This window comes from Mya arenaria, chromosome 8, assembly GCF_026914265.1.
Source record: "Mya arenaria isolate MELC-2E11 chromosome 8, ASM2691426v1".
Lineage (NCBI taxonomy): Eukaryota > Metazoa > Mollusca > Bivalvia > Myida > Myidae > Mya > Mya arenaria.
The window spans coordinates 66,273,213-66,297,474 of NC_069129.1; the positions used below are offsets into that span (position 1 = coordinate 66,273,213).

Genomic DNA, 24,262 nt, shown 5'->3' on the forward strand with positions numbered 1-24,262 from the left:
TTCTGGTGACATTTGAAGCGAGAAATAATTAACTAGCGTTCTAAATATTGCCACAAGACAAGGTTTCCATGATGCGCTACAGACGACAGTCTTCAACAAGGGAGGTAATTACAATGTGGTGACCATTAAAAGAAGTTCCATACGGGCATTTTATCTTTGCCCGTGGCCAAGATTATAAGTATCTTCCATGGCCGAGAGTGTAAGATAGGTTCATTCCGACCCGAGCGTAGGGTGTTTTGCGTAAACGAGGTTTCCGAGGGGGGGGGGGGGAGGGGGTAAAAGCTTGACACATCATTTTGACAAATTTGTTCAGGTTATTCAGCTTCAAAAGATCATTTTCACACATAACATTTTTGAAAGTAAATATATTAGTACTATGCATGTTTACATAAGGTAAGTATCTTTTCCAATCATTAACACAATATGGGCACAGTAAAAGATAGTGGAATTCATCACCAATTTCGTTTAGAGTACATAATTGACATTTTCTATCAGGTCTGTCTATGCCCAGCAATCTTCCTTTTTCAATTGGTAAATGATTATTACAAAGTCTAAAATTAATAAGAGACCGGAAAAGGTTCTCATTTACATTAAGATAACATTTTTCAAGTTCCAATTCAATTTTATAAGTTCTGGAATTGGTACATTTGGGGGAGTTAAAGACATCAGTATTCCAGGCCTGTTTGAACTGGTCTTTTAAACAAGTTTCGACTAGATTCAACAAAGATTGCTTTGAAGCAGTATAATCTTGGTTCTGCCATATATAGCTCAAACGACATTCATCAAGAATAGCTTTGACATTGCTCAACCACCCATAATAATGTTCATGAGCAGTAAAATATTTCAATAGAAATGTATACAAAATAGATGACATGTTGTAATGGTTATGGGTCCGATTATAACCAAGTCCTACTATGCGTTTTTTAATCATAATACTTAAAGGGTATTGGCCAAGATCACCACATAACATTATATGAGGGGTGCTTTTTTAACATTCAGAATATGCTTCATAAAATCAGTGCACCTATGGTAGACATAGATTTCTATCTTCACATAAAGGCAAAATAAGGCTTTTATAGCCTGCTCCACAACATGTTCTTACAGTTTGTTAGCCTTCTAATTTTTAAAAAAGTTACTTCAATATATTTGAAAGCGTCTAAAACTTCAAATTGTTTGTTATAAACAAAAATATTTCTATTGCGTCTTGGTCTATTACCAAATACTTAAACTTTTGTCTTTTCAACATGACTATAGATTATATAGGAACATTAATAAGTGCTCTCTGACCTTCACCAAAACATGAGCGAGTCTCTTTAACTCAGAAACTACCGAATGGAATTGAATACAACTTTGAACATTGATAGATTACATTTTTTGTTAAGTCGAATACAGCGCTAGAATTTTACATTTTGAACTCTTTTTAGTCAAATTATCTCAAAATTTAAATTCTGTATTTAAAGGAAATTATTTTTGGTAAAATTCAATCGATGAAAAAAACACCCAAATATACCTTTGATCGTTTGACCGAAGGACGATATGGCGAATAAGAATACAAGCGTTTAATCACAAAGATGATATTTCGACCTTTCTAAAGAAGTTGGAAAGCAATTTTAACACCATAACTCAATTAAAATGTTAATTATTACTTCAAATTTGAATCTTTGCACAGGTAAGAGACATTGCAATAGATAATTGAATAGTACTTTACTTTCTTTGTAGTGCAAATAATTATTGTCACATAATTTCGCTACAAGGCATACTGGTTATAGATAAAATAATATCATGTATGAATAAATTTCTTATTTATTCAAGAGACTATTGTTAAATGACATTTTTGTACTCGAATAACACTGATTTTGACTGTTTCATGACCCAACATATTACATTGGATGAAGGTTCCACTTGTGTACTAAACATTTAAAGAACACACACAGGTTTTTGGCCAAAAATTAGTTTGCCCATTAATTCATCTAAAAACATGCCTTGGCTTCACAACAAGGCCACCAGGACTTTTGCAATAGTGATGAATATTTTGACATTTTAACAATATATTGATAATATAACATGATTATGTCAATCAACCAATCACCCAAGAACGAATTGCTCGAAGCCAATATTAACACCATACATGTGAACTGTACTGGCGGTAGGTAAAATATACAGCTTTTGAGACACTTCTAACGCCATACCGTTTTCCCGTCAAAATCTACGATATTAAAAGCTCTTTTAAAAAATCTCAAAATTATATCAACCATGCTAAAATACCATATTTATCTGGAACCTTAAAGAACATGGTGCAATAAACAACTTGTCAAATCACTTCACACTTCAGCCATGATCGTTGCTAAGTATGGTTCAAAAGACTACTAATCAACATTCTTTGTTAATTGGAATCCTACTAATCAGCATTTTTGTAAATATCAAAGACATTATAAAACTGTCAAAACATCCAATGTTTTATTAATTATCTACAGTGTATACAATTTTACAACACTTAGGCGGGAAAATTGACATTGTATACACAATTCTGCAGTCTTCTGCACTTACACTCTGACCTGTTTTGGCAGTCGGATTTGATTTTTTAGCAGCATCGAATAATAACTTGTTTTTGAAAGTCAGAGGTAATATTTTCATTCTCAATCAAAAACACTGACATTTGACAAGTTTCTTAACCATGATTTAATTTGACAAGTTTCTTAACCATGATTTAATTTATGCGAAAATCTAAAAATAGTAACAAATATCAAGTTTTTCTTTACAGTGTTTCCATCATTGTTTTTGACTGAAAATTAAAGGAATTAGAAATTCTACCGTTTTTATCCCAAACTACCGATTTTGAGACCTAAATCTACCTCTGTTATTGCCAAAGGTTCACATGTCTGATTAACACTAATGAAAATTGTGGTTCTTAAAGATGATATTTGAGCAAAAATCAACATTTGCTGGAGGGATCTAGCATTTGGTATCTTAGTTTTAACACTCCTTATGATTTGCCAGACTTTATTTCGTCATACAAAAAAAGTCCACAATTTAAACATGCATTACTTATTCATTAAGGCCTCTAGGCCTTTTTTATTTGATTCTATGTTTTACGCACACCGCCGCTCAAAAAAACTCATTTTTGAATTAAAAATAAAATTGTGATTTCGTTTTTTTTATTTCCGCCGATGAAACTTTATCGCGGCAAATCATGAAAAGCAGAGGACATCGCAATAGCTGTAAATATTGGTGTAAACATTTCTGAAAAAGTTTAAGCCAATGAAAATCATTCACTGGATTTGCAGGCTGGTGCTAAAAACCTGGTATCCGGTACCTGGTATACCCCGGTATCCGGTATCACTTTCTGATACCAAATTATGTTGATATCAGGGTTAATATCAGATAATAAATCCAAGTATGTCCGTTATTAAATGCTTTTTGACAACCAATGCATACTTTACATAACACGGTATCAACATAATCCGGTCTCATAAACTGTGATAACGGCTTTTCTCGATATCGATACCTGGTACCGGGTTTTAGCTCACCCGGATAATCCTTTGCGGCAGGGTGACTTCCGGTTTATTTCCGGGTTATAACAAAGTATAATAACAGGGATAAATATGGACTAATTATCGTTCCAGGTTTGTTATTATTTATTTATTTTTTATTAGATTTGTCATTTAAATGAGTTTATATTACATTATTGTGATATAATTTGAATGGCATGAGCTTGACTGTTTACCTGGACAGTTTAGTTCTGGTGGGTGGGGTAGATGGTTCAGAAAAAGACTGTGGTTACTATTCTTATTGGAGTATTATTAATAACAAAAAATATCATCTATTCTAAAACATTTATTTTGAAAATTAACACAAATAGTACATCAGGCTGTTTTACTATCTGACAGTGATAATCTATAATGAGGAATCTGTATGTACATTACCAGGTACAGTATAACTATGTAATAGTCTTATGAATGAACATATATAAATCATCATCAATATAAATTATGATATTTATACTGCTCTGTGTATTATTACTATGTAATAAAAATTTTACTTAGAAAGAGTTGTTATGTTATGCTGTCACCTTGGTAGTGTTCTCAGCTTCTGAATGATTTGTTACTAGTTATATAGTTATGTTAAAACATTATGATGGCCACCGGACTAGTCACATACACCCAGGCCTGGAATTAAATCAGGGTCCAGATTGTCTTAAAACCCATCATTAAATAAGTCTGAGAGTAACTTATTTTTTTATAAAAAGTATACTTTTAATGTTCCATTCCTTTCTTTACAGATATGATTCAAATATGCTGATGTTATCTACTGAGACCGTCACCTGCAATGAAGAACGTCACTACAATCGGTTGGGCTGCTAGATTGGTAGCAACATGATGTAAGCTAGTGCCTGTTGAAACTCTATTGTTGGTTGGGCATCTATTGTTTACTGAACCGCTATATTGGATGGACCATACGTGTTGGTTGAACAACAGTTACTATAAATGGTTGGACGGGAAGTGCTGGTTGGACCACCAGTGTTGTTTGGACTGCTTGTTGGACAGAATGTGTGATGGGCAACTAGTATTATTTTAAGCACTGTTGAATAGACAGCTTTTGTTTTATCAGACAGCTATAATCAGTTGATTTACAAGTTCTTGGATCGCGTGTTCCTGCCGGATAAATATTCCCTGTATAGAAGGAAACAAAAAAGCTCTTTCGCTAACTGTTACAATGGCATGGTTGGTGAATTGTTACCAGACAATTTGCAGCCAAGACAACACAGAAGTGATAGCCGATTCCTTAAACTCTAAATGGCAAATAAATTTACTGAAAATAGTTAATTTTTTTATGTCACTTGTCTATTATAACATGCATTTACAAAGTATAAAGAGTGATTAATGAAAATATGAAGTGAACTTGTCAGATAAAGCAAAAACAAATGTGCACACACTTACATATTGACTTGACATTAAAATAGAAAATCATAGAGAATACATCATAGCTTTTGCTTTTCTGTGTTTTTTTCCCGACCAAAAAATAAAATTCCAGAAATGTAATTTTATTTTTATTTTTATTTCCTGCTCCTCTGACACTTCACAACTCTGGTCGTTCGTAAAACATATAATTTTAAAAAAAAGGCCTTAGAAACATAGGTTAAAAAACTGAGAGACACTTACACGTGTGGTCTACGGGTAGGATATTTATATTGAGAGAAAGGTGATACAACTTGCTTACCAGGTGAAAATTCCTTCATGAAACACCGAAATTCCTTCCAACGTCGCCATTTTATTCTGCTTCACACAATTCCCTCACTTAAAATTCGGCAAACACAAAACACGTTGGACCCTCTGTAATGGTCAAACTATTCTTTGGACAAGATTTTTTGGCAGGCTCTTCTAATGCTGTACTATTTGACCTGACAAGTTATTGCCCTGATTAACTAGATTTTATTGAAATGTTACTCACTTCTTATATTTGTTTTAATCACAAACTACTTTTTTGCTGATCATCTTGAGGCCAAAAATGGACTCCATTTCCACTGCTGAAACATACTTTTTTCCCAAATGTGAAAATAAAATTCCCACACTCTTTAAGGGAAAAAAGTGATCCTTATCCATTGTTGTATAGAAGAGTTAGTGTATTCTTATTCAAACAAACTTTCTCACATTCTTTTACCTCATCTGTCTATAATAAAATAATTTTTACAGCATTCTTGTTTATTTCTTGTTAAAACTGGAGCTCCTGATTTTAGTCAAAATGACTCATTTTCCTGATCAGGGAGACACTGGCCCCATTCAAAAACAACTGTGATCAGATCAATACAGTGGCATACAAATATTACACAAGTTAGGCTTCATATTCATGGTTAATTGTTGAACAGGCTTGTTATTTCTTTTCAATTGTAGTTGTTCTTATTTTGATCTGTATCATGACCGTCATGAATTGCAAATTCAACTTACTCAAATCAAAACACTTTTATTTTTAGTCTGTAGAGCTGCAATATGGTCTTCAAATGTCACAAGGAGTTTCAGCACAACACAGGTCCTGGGGAGAGTTAAGAGAAAACAAAGAAAGTTCCGACCATTAGTTCCACCATTTACTAGATATGGAGATTCCCATAGATTGATGTAAGTTGGGAATTAGTGCTTTAGTAAATATTAAACAATGTTGCACATTGATCTTGTTATCAGGCAAACAATGGAATACATAAAAAAGCTACCTCAGCTCAAAAATCAGTCTGTTTATAAGTTCAGCTTTCCTTTGTTTCTAGTCGTTCTTTATAATGCAGGGTTTTAGTCCGTTATCATTAGTTGCAATGGAATATATATTTTCTGTCATTCTTTATTAATTATCTAAGAACATGACATTAATACAACCTTAATGCAGGCTTGCGGTACAAATCCTTAGTTGCAATGGAATATATATTTTCTGTCATTCTTTATTAATTATCTAAGAACATGACATTAATACAACCTTAATTATCATGCATTATTGATTTTCTGATGTACCAATAATAATAGTATGTCAATGTTTCTTCTAGGCGTGGCTTATGTGTGAAGGGCGAGAGATATGGGCCCCTGGTTGACCTCCCTGACTACACATACTTGGGTAGGTTTGTCGACAGTTAATTCCTAGTTGTCATTGAATCGTAAAGATTTCGCAAAATGTTGCAGTAACAATTTGAAACAGTCTTAAACTCCTTAGCCTTAGCTACTAAACATAATGTTGCTGTAGGTCACTTTAAGAAATATGAATTCTAATTTTCTCTCAAATATCGGGCTTTGTCAAATTCTTGTCTTGCAACATTTTTTTTACTTCAATATTAATAGTTAAATATCTGACATGAATTTTGATGAAAGGTTTGACTATTGCTTTCAGATGGTAGACCGACTCCTTTAACTCCACAACAGAGGGAAATCAAGGCAGAAAGACGCCAACTTTCTGTAAGTATTCAGTGTTGACAAATGGCCAAAGACAAAAATTTGGTAATGAACTTACATACTCTGACAAGATGTGATTGTTTTCACTGGTTGAAAAAAAAAAAATTTACCCATTTTTTCCACAAATTAAAAGTTAAAATAATGATAGCTTTGGTGTTGTTGTTGTTGTTGCTGTCATAGAAGTCTCTACCTTGACCTAAAATGTTCAAGATATTCAAATGAAACTTGGTATTTTACCTGAGAAAATACGCACGTATGTAACACAAGGTTATACTCTGGCATGATAGTCAAGTAATGCCAAGTAATTAACAAAGTAAAAGAACGGTTTAGTGTTGGCACCTGCTCTTGTGCGCTCTTAGTTAAAGCTCAAATTAGTGAAAGCACATTTTTGAAGCATATATGTATACAGAACAGTTTGTTTTTTTAAAAACAATGCCAACCTTCAATTCTGATTTCTGTTACAGGAGAAAGTGGTACGTTTCATGAAAGAGATGGACAATGTTCGAGAGTACAACATAAATAGGGAGGATACAAGCACAAAGAAAACAAACGAAAACTCTTAATATTGTGTTTTGTTGAATAATGTGGAAAATAAATTGTTTTCATACTTTATGCTGATTTATTTTATGTATCCATTTTGCATCCTGACATGCTAACCTGGTGCTTTTATATAGCTCTCATTCAGCTATGAAACTTGAGAAAAGCTGACCTATAAAAGGCTTGTTTCGACTATTAATAATTTAATGGGATGTATCTCCGTTTACTCTCTATTAGCAATGAATGTCTGGAATGATACAGAAATAACTGGTTAACACTACATCAAATACTGGCACAATGATTTGTAAGCATGTCATTGATACAAGCTGGAGTGCAGACAGGGCAATTTCACCCTAGCATAACATAACATAACAACAATGAAACTCGCATTGATGTCATGGGATCCACGGTGACTGCCTAACTGGCTTTAGCTATATCTTCTCAATTACTCTGAAACAAAAAGTGGACAATTAGTTTAATCTTAGTTATGGTATATCCTCTAGTTCAAATATTCTATAGTTAATGCAGCAATATTTTCAGATTGCAGTAGCAGATCACAGCAACATTCTGAGTCTATATACCACTGTCAAATCAAACGATAAAACAGATTTAAAGAAAAAAAATTAGGTTGTGATTCCAGATGTGTTTCAAAAGTGTGGATCTTCCCTTTAAAGCTGCACTCTCACAGATTTACCGTTTTTACAACTTTTTTTGTTTTGGAAAGAGGAAATTTTTTGTGTAAATATCTGCAAACCAATGATAAAAGATTGCTGACAAAAGATCAGAGCACAGATTTGCATAGTTCCGTTCGAAAATTAATGTTTTATGGCTTAAACCGTTACTAACGGTTTAAGAAAAATGCATAAAACATGATTTTTTTTAACTTAAATATAAAAATCTGTGATCTAATTTTTTGTCAGAAGTCTTATAGTTCTGGTTTCCATGGATTTTCACAAAAATTGGCTCGTTCAAAGACAGAAAAGAAAAAAAAAAGTTGTCAAAGCGTTCTATCTGTGAGAGTGCAGCTTTACGGTAAATTATACAGTTTGATTTCAGTTGTATTCACAAACAAGGTCCATGTGGGCATCAATATTTAGCTACTATTTTAATTGTCATGAAGCTTAAAAGTCTAAGATTTCATGAACAGAACAGAACAGATTTTATTTCAACTTGTGCATAAAGCATCTCGTTACAGTATTCGTACAAAGAAAAGACAAATGTCATAATATGTGATCAACGTGTATAAGATGGTACTTTTAGATAATAGAGTAAACAATAAACTGTAGATATCATATTGTTATATGGAGAATGTTAACAATGTATCAATAAGCTAAATTATAGTAATATAAAGTAATTGATTCCAAGTATCTTGAGTCCATTCCCCGATAATTCCTAGTGCGACGTAACTGGTTTTCCATCTACATACAAAGTGTCATAGACTAGCCAAGCACGTTTGCCATCCTTCTTCGCTTCCTTCAGTTTGGGTACGAGTTTTCGACGTATGTCCATAATTTCAGGCGGGAATTGTTCACTGATGAACTGCCTAGATCCTTTCAGGAGAAAACCTTGTTTCCGCATGGCCTCGCGATCTTTGAAGTCGGTGAACTTACACACGATGTTGCGTGTGCGAGTATTACTGCCGTCGCGTGAGGGCGCGCCAATACGGTGTGCACGCTCTATCTTCATAGACGCGGCTAATTCCTGGGCGATCTTAAGCCTATCTTTCAGGAAGTCTCTGACCTTGACCTCTGTGTCACCTTGTTTCTCATTTGGCCCTTCTTCTATTCCACCAAATATAATATTGTTCCTCATACTTTGGGATTTCATATAAACAATGTCATCCTGCAGTTTGGCGTTCTGACGCTCTAATGAGTCAAAGCTTGACTTTAATTCAGCATGATTGAAGTCTGATTGTTCGGCCTTCTCTTCTAATCTAGAGACTTTCTGATCAACCTGCTTGTTAGTATCATGTACTAATGTCCAGAGCCTTTTCATATCTTTATCGAAACTATCAACTTTAGTTTCTAGTGTGTTAAGTTTGTCTAGCCTTTTCTCAATATTGTTCATTTGTACTTAAATGAATTTATGAATCTTCAAATGAAGCCGTCCATTTGTGTGAAAATAACCCGCAATTATAAATGTACACGTACTGCAGTCCTTTAATGCGTAATTATTATGGCATTTACTCAACACGTGCCACAGAGCCGAAAAAGGATTACCCAAATTAACACACTTCCAATTATACCAAACTGTCCCACAAGAACGTGCCGCTATTTTGTGGGGTGTCATAAACCGGGTGATAATTATGTTGTTTTAAACATCGCCTCATTTTGTGTATTTGATGTGGTCTGGTTAATATTGACCATAAGTAAGCAAATTTATTAGAAGATGAGAACTTCGCTGTTTAAAAACTCCTTTTTTTTCGATTTTCATATATTACTATACAATAGTATACGTTGAAAGTCCTAAACTATGGATCTACATGTAAGTTGGTTTAAAAGAAAATGATTTTAACGACACTTTCGACCTTTTTCAAAGGCAATGTTTCAAATATATTCCTAATTGCTGTTTATTGATCTAACATTTCCATAAAAATATGAACGTTATGATTTGAATCATAATTCATAATCATTTTCATAATCAAACAACTAATACAGTAAGTTAATTTTAACTGACGCGTTAAATCGTCTTTCGGTTTGGCGAAAGGAGACAACTATTTCACTGACATATTGTCTTTATTCAAATTGACCAATAAGTAAATATTTTCATTAACTTTTTCATTTTAATGTGTGTGTTTTAGTTATATGAATATTATGAGGTCATCATTAATTGTGTATTTTGGAAGCTTTTATCTGTCTTTCGGTTGGCGAGTCGGCACGCGGAATTCGATCTCGAAAACTGAAATTTCAACTGCCTATAACATCATTATATTTTAATATTTTTCTTTCATGCGTATTTTGGTAATTTTATCACGTTTCGGTAAATAATCGTATTTCGGTAAGTCCAGTATCCGTATCAAATATGACCGATATAACTAGAAAAGAGATCAGTCTTTAAATAAAAACTTTATTATATTTGAATCTTTTTGTTGAACTTTGTGTTAGCTATAATTTTTAACATATAACTGATTTTATAAAAGATTTTATGTTTGGGCAAAACGTCGAGCTAAATAAACATTCTACTGCTAATCACAAATCAAAATATATATATTTTTTTAATAACTGCTCCCTAAATCCAGGAAGTATGGCGGAGGGTGGGGAAAAATCAGACGAAAACAATCCGTTTTCATTTAAAAGTTTCGTAACAAAAAAAGACAAGAGCGTAACTGAGCATGAAAAGCCTAGTAATGAAGATGATTTGGACATATTTAACACACCAGACGTATCGAGTCTTCGGAAACGTGACAAGCCAAAGCAAATTGTCGTTGTCGATGAGGGTGAGTAATTTCCCGCGGAAATGTCAAAGTTACTCAACAGTCATCGAAATTAGACTTTTGGATCAACAAGCCCAAATTATTATACTATTGCTTGGCATCAAATTTTTTAACAAGCCCTGCTATATAAAGTTCAGAATTTGAGCAAGCCCGAAAGATAGTCTAAAATAATAGACGTGTTATACGGGATTCTTCCAATCCCTAACGCCTAAACGGGAATGTGCAAAAAACCGGGGTGTTTTAAAAATATTGAAATTGTTTTAAGTGAAGTATTTTATGGTTGAAATTGATCGTAAAGAGTTATATTCATATTTTACAATGTAAGTGAAATGTTATTTTGCACTAAACAAGCATTTAATGCATTAAAACAAGTTGTTTACTAGCTAAAGAACTTCAGCGAACACGTTATATATTACCTTTTTGGATGTGTTCGCTGAAGAGAACGCCGTATCCAAACCCTACCAGAATTCGTGACATTTTTATGTCACGCTGTTATTTCTCTTGTATGCATTGTACAGACAAAATAGCTGTATCATTAGGTTAATGAAGTAAAATGTAGTTCATAAACTCATTTTCAAAACCAAAAAACGCTTTAAAGATAGTTGATTTAGCATTTTAATAAATCCTATTACAAGCATTCCTTATCTAGGTCATAGTTGTGTTCAAATTTAATCACGTGACACCAAGATTTTCAGAAAATACCCATGTGACCTAGTGTTTATTTTGCTGTTATTTTTTCTATTTCGAATAATTAATAAATAACTAATAACAAATTTGGAATAAATAGATTGTTTTTACTTATCAAAAGGTATTTACAGCCTTACTGCAATTGGATTCAACTAAATGAACAATGTGAATCCGATGCTATAAATAGAATCCATCGACGTCATCATGGTCATGTGATTGCATTGCATCATCACACTCAATTGATTCTGGTTGACTTTACTATGGGGGTTACGCCATAACTTTAATGTGTTGTAAACATCAAAAAAATAAATATCAACATTAAAGTTATGGAAGCCAGAACTAGTTGTTTACCTTTCCAATAAAACGAAAGTTGACTGACACAGAAAACAATTATGCGAAGGGGAACAACTCGATACAATCGTAATAACTCGGCCTCCTCCGACAAAGCTTCGAGATAGACCTCGTTACACAATCGTAACAACTCGGCCATGGCCGAAATGTTCCGAGCGATTTAAACTGTGCCCTGAAGCCTTGCAGGTGCCCATCATGTATATATCGTTATGTTTTGACAGAATGAAATGAAGAAAAGCCGTCAAACTCATAATAATAAGTTGGATATTTATTTTTTGTGTACGGAACTAATATGAAATAACATTATCTGGTAATATTTCTTGTTTTTATGATATTTTATAGACCCTATATGCTTTAACCCGGAATCCTGATCGGAACAACTACCCACTTTTGATACTAAACAATTTGTACGTGAAGGATTTGCCATATCAAAAATCTAAAAAAATCCGTCAACATACAATTATTTGGACTAGCCCGAAAGACATTTAACCAGTGCAGGGCTTGCGGGCTTGTGCTAATTTCGACCACTGACTCAAGCTATTGTTTATGCTGTTATGTATTGTAGTAAAGACTGTTTGCAACAGTTAGATATCATTTGAAAATAAAGTAGACATGTGAGAGTTAATATGTTATTTTAGAAACACAAATTGTCAAACAAGATTTTGCCCCCAGCATCATTTGATATGCATGCATTACATATTTGTGAATTTTTACTGTACTGGTTGAGAAGCAGTTTCCGACAGTTTTTACGTTGTTTTATTGAATTTTTCATACATGTTTAAATACCTACTAAAATTGTTCACATTTAAGATAATTACATCTCAACATGGACCTATAAAGCATGGATTGGCAACTGCCCCATATCGGTGAAACGATAAGAAATAATAATTTACCCACAATCCTTAGCGCGCTCTTGGAAAATATCACAAAATTACCGCGGAATCTCCGATCGGTGATTAACGGCGATCTTCGATTATTTCCGCCAACTCTGCTAATAATGCCTTGGTCGTTATAGATTTAATTATAATTAATAACTGTGATTTAAATCTGATTCCATTGGACTATTATCAACTCAAATGAAAGTACCGCGCATTTGAGTCAATTTTAATTAAAGTTTTCCTACATGTATATATTCGGCCGTTGTTGGACGCCTCGAAAATGACCACACGGTAAGATCTCGGAATGAAATCCCGCTGCACGCGTGAGTTCATCGTATTAACACAGATGAGAGTTGCCAATCCATGGTTTATAGGTCCATGATCTCAAGCTGCTATTGTCCATATATTTTTCACATGTGTGATGTCACAGGGACGCCAAGAGGGTAGTTATACTGTTCTGATTAGCTGGTGATGATGGTTTCCGACAAATCAATTGTGGGGATGACTTAAGGTGCCTATTGTGCATTTTTTATCCAAATGTAAGACTGTAATAACAGAAATATTATTTAATTTTTCAGCATTTACCAAAATTTTTAAACATTAAAATTTACGATAGTCAATTCATTCTTGAAATTAGGCAAACACAGAATATCAATGATATTTTGATTCATTTCTGATAGAAACTTGTGTTTGTATACTTTTTAGTGAATGTGGGTGTGAAACAAGCACAACAACAGTGTTATCAAATATATGTACACAATGATCATCGCTTGTATAAGTAAATTTAGAGAAATCTTGTAGCTATTCATAGATATGCAAATTAGGTTCACACGTATGCGCAATTGGCTTTGCGTGGCAATACCCCACGTGCAAATTGTTGTAAAAAATAAACATTGAACATTTAATAATGATAAAAGTAACTCGCGTGTCTCGGTAAGAATTTCAACTTTTGATTGCCTAGTAACCATAAAGTTGAATTGCTGTACCTTTTTGATGAAGATCTAAAGAAAGTACGCGAAAAAGCGATTTGTCGGAAACTGCTTTCTGTCGGAAACTGCTTCTCAACCAGAAGTGTAGCTTATTCTTGTTATGTCGTGTACAAATACCTATTGGGATGATCATTAACCAATCTGTTGGCATTTAGATGGGTATCTAGCCAGTCAAAAGAAAGTAGTGAGTGATTTTGTTTGGTGCATTTTAAACCTTCTAAAGGCTGTTTCCCTGATTTTGTATTTTTCCCTAAGTCAACTTTTTTCCCAATTTGCAAGGTACCGGCCATAAAAAAAAAAAATCACTGTTAGTATTGGCAAGCATATAAGTAATTTCGAAACCGGTACATAATGTACAAATACACTCTACTCTCTTTTGTGATGCTGCCTTTGGAGTGAAAGGTATTGGTTTCACTTGCTAGTTCTTGCATACACTATAATTTTGACTTTTTGATCTTTATGAACCATAAAATCTTCAGGTTTCAAAGGTGTTGTTTTGATTTTTTCATTTCTTTATGCAAACCAGATCAGTTTTGTATACATTGCAGAAAATGCAGAAAATCCAAAGCAAAAGAAGAAAGGCAAAGGTGAAAATCCTTTTTCTTTCAAGAAGTTTTTATCCGGCAGTAACACGAAATCTTCAGAAAACCGTCCTGCACCAGAAACTTCAATGGAAAAAAGAACCAAGCCGAGAAAAAAAATGGAACCAGATGGTGTAAATAACATTCAAATGGTTGCTGGTGATTTGCCAGACTTTGTTCAAGGTCATTACTCAGACAGTAACAGTGAAAGATTTGGTGATAATGATCATTCCAACACAGGGTTTGTATTACCAGATTTTGCTTTAGACAGTAGAGGTGCTTCAACTGTGAATGATGGTAGCCTTAACAAAACTTTAGGAGCAGAAGAAAATATCAGTGAGGTTGAAACAAGAATGGATGACTTTGTAGACTCTTCCGATGGTGAGGACATCCATTCTTCCAGAGGAAATTTATTGAACAGTTTGCCAGATTTTCTGTCAGATGCGGCCCTGTCTAATGGCAGAGCATCTGACAACACTTCAGTGAGCAGACAACTACCAGTGATTGAAGCTGATGAACAGGCTTGTGATTCTAAACAAAAACAGGTACCTATACTTAGAATAAATGGACAGCTAAGGCCTAGAAAAAAATACCTGTGTTTAGGACAACCCGACACTACATGGCAAATTTGACCCTAGAAGTTGTTTTTTTCGTCTCTAGATACAAGAAATAAAAATGATTTTCTGAATTTTAAGTTGTTTTCACAATGAAATCCATTTTCAAACATTTTCAAAATGAGGTGTTCAAAAGAAATTAACAGAAATCAGATTTTGTTGACATTAATTCATTGTGATATTATAAATCTTAAATTATCATCTTTTTTTATCTGTAATGACATTAACTGTGTGTATAAATTGAGTATTTTTTATCAGCTTCAAGATGAAAACAGAGCCTTAAGGCAACAAGTTGAGGAACTTAAAAGAAGAAACCACCAATGTGATAACAGGTACTTCAAAGCTTAAATGATGTTGTATAGATATAAAACCATGCTTAACATGCAAGGAATTCATACATTGTATTGTAACCTCACTAGCCATGGTTTGTAGAGATATTTTTAAAAGTAAGGCCACAATATTCAACATTTCCTTACCCACATTTTAAGGCATGGATAGGTACCCTCGGTAGGTTGTTGTTTTTACTTCTCTCATTCCAGTTTAGTAGTAAGAAAAAAGACCAACGGAGAGGCTAAAACAATTCAGGTGCAGCTATTTTTGCGAGTTGACCAATTAATTCTTAGTTGTGGCCTTATTATGTTTAATTACTCTGATGGGTTATTGTTGGTTAATTTCTTTGGTTACATGTGATATTTGTTGTCAACTTGTGTAGAGTAGGTGATCTTGAACGTCAACTGGAAAGACAGAAGGCGAAGGAGGCAGAGGAGAATGCTGTCATGGAGCGGGCCATGGAACAGGTGGAGGAAAACCTCTCACAAACCACAGTATGATCTAGGAACATTATGACACTTTTATTAAAGCTTAAAAGGTTATTATATTATATATCATGGGTTTTTTTGACAGTTTTTTTAAACAAGCAACAATCACTCTTACATTGGTGACAGAAAGTGATCAATTGAGTATTGAAAATGAACTCATTTTATGGCATGTTACTGTTTGTAAGCAAAGTTTGATTAACCTTGTTGATAAAAGGTACTTTACAGGAACCCATGGTTAATAAATATGTTATTGTATAAGACATTGTTGAAAATTGGAATACCGTAGCTATACACTGTGAATAGAGTAAATTTTATGCTCAGGTAGATCAAAATAACTTAGATATATTCAAGTTTTCACAGTTGCAAGTTTTCTTCCATATTGCTGGAAACAAAAGCATTGAAAATGACTGGAGACAATTACTTTCAGAAACGAGCGGTACAGGCAGAAACTATGGTGACCAAACTGAAGCAGGATGTTAAAGGCCTCCAGGTATAAACATGGCTTTAAATGTCTCGTGACTGACCTTTCCTTCTCATTCTAAGTATTATTTTTCAAATATCCACTGATTTCAAACACAGTGGTTTGAGTATAGGTGAGCAATTTAGGTCTTGAATTGAACTCTTGGACAAACCTAAATTCATAGTTTAAATACCCAGACATACCATAAGTATTGAAAATGAACTAATTTTTGGCATGTTACTGTGTGTAAGCAACCTTGTTGAAAAGAGGCCCGTTGCAGGAACCAATAAATCAGTACAAGAAATTCATGACTATTGACAAAACATGCAATTTGATTGAGTCCCTCATCACATTAAACTGTCATATGTGTAAAGTGATGAAACTCCCAATTATCACAACCACTGGCACTTTGCAGATTTTTTTATACATAATTTATCGAAATGTCATGGCAAGCATTCACAACTTGCTTTGCTGATTTCATTGACTATGTCCCTACCATAAATTTTTCGGCCATAAGGCCATATGAATTCACCCTGACTTTCTGTGATATTCACAAAAATAATCTAAATGAAATTAAGATTTCCAGTGGTCATTGTAAAATTAGTCAAATAAAAGAAAAAAGTGAAATGATTGATTAAAAGTTGAAGAATTTTATTTCCTTGCAAACAATTTTTCCAGAAAAGTTAGACAGATCATCTTTTAAGGGTAAACAAAACAAGTTAAATGCTTAAGAAATACACACATTGTTTTCGGACTTGTTTTTTGGTGTAATGCCAAATGCATTCTTTTCCCTTCTTGTGTTGAAACCTACTAAACAAAAGTGTCATTTCGGGTCATGACGATATTGAATTTGATGGACACAGCATACTGTTCTCCTGTTCGCCCAACCTACATGTACTGACTATAGTTGTGTTATGACAACATGAGGAACAATACTTTTATTTTCAGATGAATACATTTTAAGGGCACATAGCTTTTATAAGCTTGTAATGTTGTAATGTGCATTACTGTTACTGTTATCTGTAACATTTGCAAGACAATGTTAAACTTTGCAGGACGTTTTTTAAGATGCTGTTGTGTATATTGGCAAAAAAGATAATAGTGGTGTGTAACCGAAAAAATATTGTTGTCGTAAATTTGGGTAATAAAAAAGAACACGTGTATGTGATTCTATTCTTTCTTCCCCAAAAAATTAAGTAAAAGAATAACATGGTGGAGAATCCAAACTTTTAATATAAATATGAACAATTCTGTGCAAGATCCGATGTGGGATTGCCAGGGCGAAGACGATGTGGAACTCGGTTTGGTGCAACTTTTGTTCAGCGGCCACGACGTCAACGAACACGGTCACGGATGCAAACCCAGTTTTCAAAGTTTTCGAAACCCGACACCAATTACTCAGCACATGAACATGGACGGATTTTTCTCCGGCCCGGAATATGATTTTCAGCTGGTTGGCACAACAGGACAGGATGAGTACACCATACGATCTCAGTCATATTTCATGAGTATTGACTGCTACATTCCAGTCTACTCAGTCAACTCTCTGAAAAGTTTTAGAGTGATTCATTTTGGGTATGACAAGCTGCTCGACATGAAGGGGAACATCGGCCATATTCCTAGCATCCTCGTAAGCGACATGTCGGAACTCAGCATGGAGAGGGAGGTGTCTTCAGATGCCGGCAGGCGTTTAACCGAGAAGTGGAAGACACCGTTCATGGAGACATCTGCCAAAGAACAATTTACTGTAAGCCGCTTGTTTGAGCAGCTCATCATGACAATGGCGAAAGCTGTAATGTCAGAGAAGAAGGACTTTGTAATCTTTTAGATCCCATTGCCATGGAGACAGCTAGTTCCCACCGTGTTGACTTGGCCAGGGATAAACTGTTTGAATGTGAATCGTACAAGGCAGTACAGAAAAGTTTTTTGGAGAATCATGATTTTAGTTTTTGTATGAAAATATCACTTGTGCCATGTTAAATCAATGTCAAAATGTCTGTTCAATGTTTATAAATTTGACCTATGTTTTGTCTCAATCAGGGTTACTAACTCTTGTATTGATTGTTGCGATTGTTTTTCTAGTTATTTCCCTTGGCTATCTTGCGTTAAATACCTTTGCTCTCAAAGTGATGTTATCTAATGACTGTTTCATAGTATAGTTTTTAGAGCATCTAATTATTGGGTCGCTGGTAATACTTTAAAATGTGTATATGTGATGTATGTGTATCAAGTTTAATGTGCCAATATGCAAGTAATTATCTTCCTACATATTGTGTCATAACGTTTTCGCATACTCATGTTGGTCAGGTTTCACATTTGTACCAGTTCTGTTTATTCTACTGTTACGTAGTTTATGGGAGTCATGCTGTATCAGATTTAAGGACATTGTGAATATTATTATGTCTCTTAAGAGGCTCATTTAAGATATGTCTTAAGATTGTCCTAAGTTTAATGTTTTTGCAATTGCCGGTCATATTAGTTGTAGTTGGATTTAAAAAATGTTTAGTCATGCAGAGTATTGTTTCAACATTTTTCCTTTTCTCGGTTGTCAGTATTAATTATATCAATAGTTTTTACCATCTCTCATGTATTTGATGTCTGAGACATAGTTGAGGTGATTGCCTGTATATTAGTAGTATGTATGTCGTCTTTGGAAAGGATCCATCCTTTGGCATTAATGTGTGTGTGAGTAATTGAGTTAAAGGGCCATCATGTCAATTGAATCTTGGTACGTCAAATATATGTTGATCATATTGTGGTAATATTGTGGTTGTTGAGACACCCCAGATCTGCATTCTCTTCGGAAATTTGGGGACAAATTTTATTTAGGGGGGGATGTTGTGTATATTGGCAATCTGGGGTTGCGCTCCAAAAATAATAGTGGTGTGTAACCGAAAAAATATTGTTGAGTCGTAAATTTAGGTAATAAAAAAGAACACGTGTATGTGAATTATATTCTTTCTTCCCCCAAAAATTAAGTAAAAGAATAACAATGCAAAGATATCTTGGGTCACATTAGGTTCACCCAAGGACAGTCACAATTTCTTTTCTCACGACATAACACATGGATCATCTAGGTTATGCAGGAACCAGACAGGTTATTGCTACCAGCCCAATTATTGCTGCCATACTTTGCAAAATATGTAACAATACATGTCATTAATTTCATGCGAGTACAAAAAAGATTGCTTCTGTAATAAATGTTCACTTTTTTTGCGACAGGCTGAGATGGGTAAACTGCGAGGGGAGAATAGAATGTTGCTGTCTGGAGATAAATACCTAGGTGATATCAAGGAGCGGACTGGTTATGTAGCTGAGCAGCTGTCCTCTGCCACTAACACAGCAGAAACCAGTCTAAAGTGAGTGTTATCTCTCCGACCAAAGAAAAAAGAATATGAAAATCTTAAATGTTAAACTAAATTTTCTTTGAGCTGAGATTCCTTTTTAGCTCGACTATTCGAAGAATAGGTGGGCTATTCTACTCTCCCCAGCGTCGGTGTCGGCGTCCGGTTAAAGTCTTAGGGCAAGTTGGGATTTTCACTTATAAGTCCAATACCCTACATTCAATTGACTTAATACTTCACACAGTTGTTCAGGGCCATCACATGATGAGGTTAGATAACTCCATATTATTCTTTACACAGATTATGGCCCCTGATTGACTATGGAACTTGGGTTAAAGTTTTAGGGCAAGTTGGAATATTTATTAATAACTTCTATATCCTTTGTTCAATTGACTTAATACTTCACACAGTTGTTCAGAACCATCCCACAATGAGGTTACATAACTCCATATTATCCTAAATACAAGTTATGTCCCCTGATTGACTTAGGTTAAAGTTTTAGGGCATGTTAAAGTTTAAGGGCAAGTTGGGATTTTCACTTAAAACTCCAATATCATTCATTCAAATGACTTAATACTTCACACAGATGTTCAGAGCCATCACATAATGAGGTTAGATAACTCCATATTATATTTTATACAAATTATGGCCCCTGATTGACTATGGAACTTAGGTTAAAGTTTTAGGGCAGGTTGGGATATTGTTTAATAACTTCTATACCCTTAATTCAATTGACTTAATACTTCACACAATTGTTCAGGACCATCACCCAATGAGGTTACATAACTCCATATCCTTAATACAAGTTATGGCCCCTGATTGACTTAGGTTAAAGTTTTAGGCAAGTAAAAGTTAAGGGCGAGTTGGGATTTTAATAAAAAAAACTTCTATACCGTTCATTAAATGCACTTAATAAAATTCAAAATTATTTACGACCATCTTACAACAAGAAACATAACTCCGTTTTAAGCCTAAATACAAGTTATGGCCCTTGATTTTTTTTTTATTTTTGATTTTTTTTTTTAAATTTCCTTTGAAAGGCATATTTGTATATTCTTAACCACATTTTCATAATGGGAAATCAAAGTTATTTGAATGACTTGCGTCATTGTTTGGGCGGGCTGGAAGGAGGGCAGCATCAAAGTCACCTTATGTATCAAATAATTTTAGTTAGGTTTGACATAAAGAGACCAAACTTGGTATTATTACATTGTTATTGTATTCTAAGTCAAAGCGGCGTAGTTGAGCGCGCTGTCTTACGACGGCTCTTGTTATATATCTGTTCATAGAATGGGACATATTATAGTTTTACCTGCAATATACTGGTAGGCTGGGCCCAGTATGTTGTCCTATCAATAACTTTAAAAGGATTTGTCCAAACATCACCAAATTTGGACAGAATATGTTCAAGCATAATATCGTAAAAGTCTCATAACTAGCCACATCGCTTAAGTCATTTGAGTGTTATCGCGCTTTAATTTTAGAAATTACCAAGAAATCACTTTTCGTCCAATCAGTAAGTTAAAAGGCCTTTGTCCAATCATCACCATATTTGGTCAATATGTGTATGGGCACAATATCTTCGATAGTTTGGTAACGAGAGGGAAATTAGTTAAGTTCACTGTTTTGTTTGCAGACAACTTCTTTCCGGCCTAGACCAGCTGAAAATGCTGTCACTCGTGCTCACATCAATAGACAAGATAACAGAAGATACATCGTCCAGTGACTCCAGCAAACCAAACGCCTGAGACTCGCTGTTAGCATGAGCAGTATTACATTCATCAGGTCCTGGTTGCAATCAGCAGTCTGTCTAAGTGCCAAATTGTTGTTTTAATGTTTAAACTCCTATTCGAAGTGGTGGCAATGGGAATGAAATATCTAGGAAATTATTATTGATTAGACCTATTTCACAGCGTCAGATATAGTTATCCTCGGTGGGGTTTAGAAATAATGTTGCTAATTGCTATAATGGAGTAATATTGCACTTTGTTCAGGAGTTGTTGGAATCAATGCAAATACTTACAATAGATTACCCATATTGCTTGCAACAATGTATTTAATACCCTTATTGCTTGCAACAATAGAATACCCTTATTGCTTTCAAACAATAGATTACCCTTATTGCTTTCAACAATAGATTACCCTTATCGCTTGCAACAATAGATAACCCTTATTGCGTGCAACAATAGATTACCCTTATTGTGTCTAACAATAGATAGTCCTTATTGTGTGCAACAATAGATTACCCTTAATCCGTGCAACAATAGCTTACCCTTAATGCGTGCAACAATAGATTACCCTACCCAACAATAGATTACCCTTAATGCGTGCAACAATAGATTACCCATAATGCGTGCAACTATAGATTACCCTTAATGCGTGCAACAATAGATTACCCATAATGCGTGCAACTATAGATTACCCTTCATGGGTGCTACATTGTTATGAATTCTGTGGTCTGTCCATCTGTCTGGTTTTGTAGGATAGAGTAAAATATGTTACTTGACACAAATGACTTCTCTTGCTGAGCTGTACATCTTATGTAAATGGTTAATAGCACACTTTGCAGTAAAAGTTCAAGTTAAAATATTTGTCCATCAGGCCAAACTAGTGTCACATTCCTAATACAATTAATTATTGCATTTTTGTACATGTATGTAGATTTTGCAATACTGTCAAATATGTTGTTGTTTTTATAATAAAAGTGGCATTATTCAAAGCAATACTTTTTTTGAATTTGTCAACTTTTTATAACATGTACGTACAAATAATGGAAGCTATGACAAGGGTTTTTAATTAAAAAACATGATAGTTGTACATGTTTATTTTCATTTGGATTGAACGTGCTGAAAATGGCTATGACATAATATTATAACAATTCATGATTTCTTTACCATAGGCAAATGTTCTTTACAAATAGTCTTAATATGTTACATACGTTGTTAAGGAGTTGTGTTTTGATACCATGAATAAAGTTATTAAAACATTATGACGTTATTGTGAGAGTTTCTGCGGCCGTATTCAATATGCATCTTAGTAATAATTTTCAACTAAGGGCTATTCCAGTAAAACATATGTCCCACCCCAGGAAGGCACTTTCAAAATGGACCATCCCCCTTCAGAAGTTTATTTGATGAGAAAAGAACCCCCTTTAGAATATTTTTTGAGCAAATTCGGACCCCCTTGAGAAGTTTATTTTTTTATACGTCTATATGCAAAGATTATTTGCAATTACTCTTTTGTAACTCTTTGATCAGGTGAGCTAAATAGGACCTTATAGCTCACCCTAGTTTCTAAGCCAATCATCACCCAGAGATTTTCAAATCTTTGCTCGAATAGGTTTCATATAAGATCACATCTGCATCCAATAAGTTAATTATTATAACTAGGTCAACAGACATGGCGCGCGCCAAATGAACTTCGAGCAGCCAATGGGCACGCTGTATACGGCCTTGTTCGATGATTGGCTTAGAAACTAGGGTGAACTATAAGTCGGTTACAGCTCATGTAATGGAAAATAACAAAACTTATTACTTGGCTTCGCTTGTAATAAATTTTGTTATTTTCCATTAATAAATTTGGTTATTTTCCATTATATGGACTATAACCTACACACCACGGTTCTCTTGTTTCTTCATATGTTGCTATAAGTGCATATTAAGCCACATGAGGCTGAAACTTTCACCCATGTAATTATATACAACCTTAAAATAACTTGTGGTCGAAATGTTAAGGGGACGAAACATTCGGATTTATAACATTTACGCAATACGTACAAATTATGATTTCTAATAAAATTCTAGACAACTGTTGTCAATTTCAGGGGTCGACACTAACCATTTTTCCAAGGGATCCCGAAGGGACACCAACATTTGAAATCAGGTGTCCCTTCCTGAAATTAGGAGTCCCTTCCACTTTTTACATTTTTTCATTGTTGAGCCTGTTTTAATATTAAATTCAACATCCTTTTACTTTTCAATTTGTAATGCAAGTATAAACCACCATAATTATTATACATGTTTTCAGCAGCATGTAATGACAGGTTAGTAGCACTGAATGGCAGTGAGGTATATTTTGGTCTCTAAGTTGGTAGATTGGGTTCAAAAGCGGGAGAATGTCTAAGTCCCTTTTGTTTTCAGTCAAAAACAGAGATGGATACAATGTAAACAAAAACTTGATGTTGTTACTATTTTTAGATTTTTGGAAAATACGCATAAAATACATCATGGTTCAGGGTCTTGTCAAATGTCGGTGCTTTTCATTAAGAAACTGTAGGAATATTACATCTGGCTTGTGAAAACTCCAATCAATATTTAGTAGAGCTGTTGATAAATCAATCAGACTGCCCAACAGTCGTAGTGCATACTGGAAGAGCAGACGACCAAAAATTGTGTATACATGTTAATTTTCGCGCCAAAAAGTCATAAAATTTTATAAATTTATTGAATTAATGAATAAAACCCTGCAAATTTTATTTCTATTATTTTTTATCAAGGCATAAAATATATGTCTTAAAAATTAACAAAGAATATTGATAAGTTGAATGCCAATTAACAAAGAATGCTGAATGTAGGATGCAGTTCTTTTGTGTCGTAAATGTTACTGTAAATACTCAAATGTCGTATCATATTATATAAAAGGTATCAT

General features: G+C 34.2%; 3 protein-coding genes across 3 annotated transcripts; all 3 read left to right on the forward strand.

Moving 5' to 3' along the window:
- The first annotated feature begins 1,529 nt into the window (after positions 1–1,529).
- Positions 1,530–7,535, forward strand: LOC128243657 (39S ribosomal protein L52, mitochondrial-like). Its single transcript, XM_052961541.1, has 5 exons — positions 1,530–1,669; positions 5,969–6,110; positions 6,524–6,591; positions 6,862–6,926; positions 7,388–7,535. Exons 1-5 carry the CDS (start codon positions 1,633–1,635, stop codon positions 7,484–7,486), a joined length of 411 nt encoding a protein of 136 aa, XP_052817501.1. The 5' UTR covers positions 1,530–1,632; the 3' UTR covers positions 7,487–7,535.
- A 2,971-nt stretch (positions 7,536–10,506) lies between these two features.
- LOC128244935 (endosome-associated-trafficking regulator 1-like) lies at positions 10,507–22,604 on the forward strand. The gene is made up of 7 exons (XM_052963091.1): positions 10,507–10,896; positions 14,347–14,924; positions 15,252–15,325; positions 15,706–15,817; positions 16,239–16,301; positions 19,494–19,630; positions 21,252–22,604. The coding sequence occupies exons 1-7, from the start codon at positions 10,605–10,607 to the stop codon at positions 21,361–21,363; spliced, it is 1,368 nt and encodes a 455-aa protein (XP_052819051.1). The 5' UTR covers positions 10,507–10,604; the 3' UTR covers positions 21,364–22,604.
- Positions 16,310–19,479, forward strand: LOC128244936 (GTP-binding protein Rheb-like). The gene has a single exon (XM_052963092.1). It carries the CDS (start codon positions 17,512–17,514, stop codon positions 18,097–18,099), a length of 588 nt encoding a protein of 195 aa, XP_052819052.1. The 5' UTR covers positions 16,310–17,511; the 3' UTR covers positions 18,100–19,479.
- Positions 22,605–24,262: the final 1,658 nt, after the last annotated feature.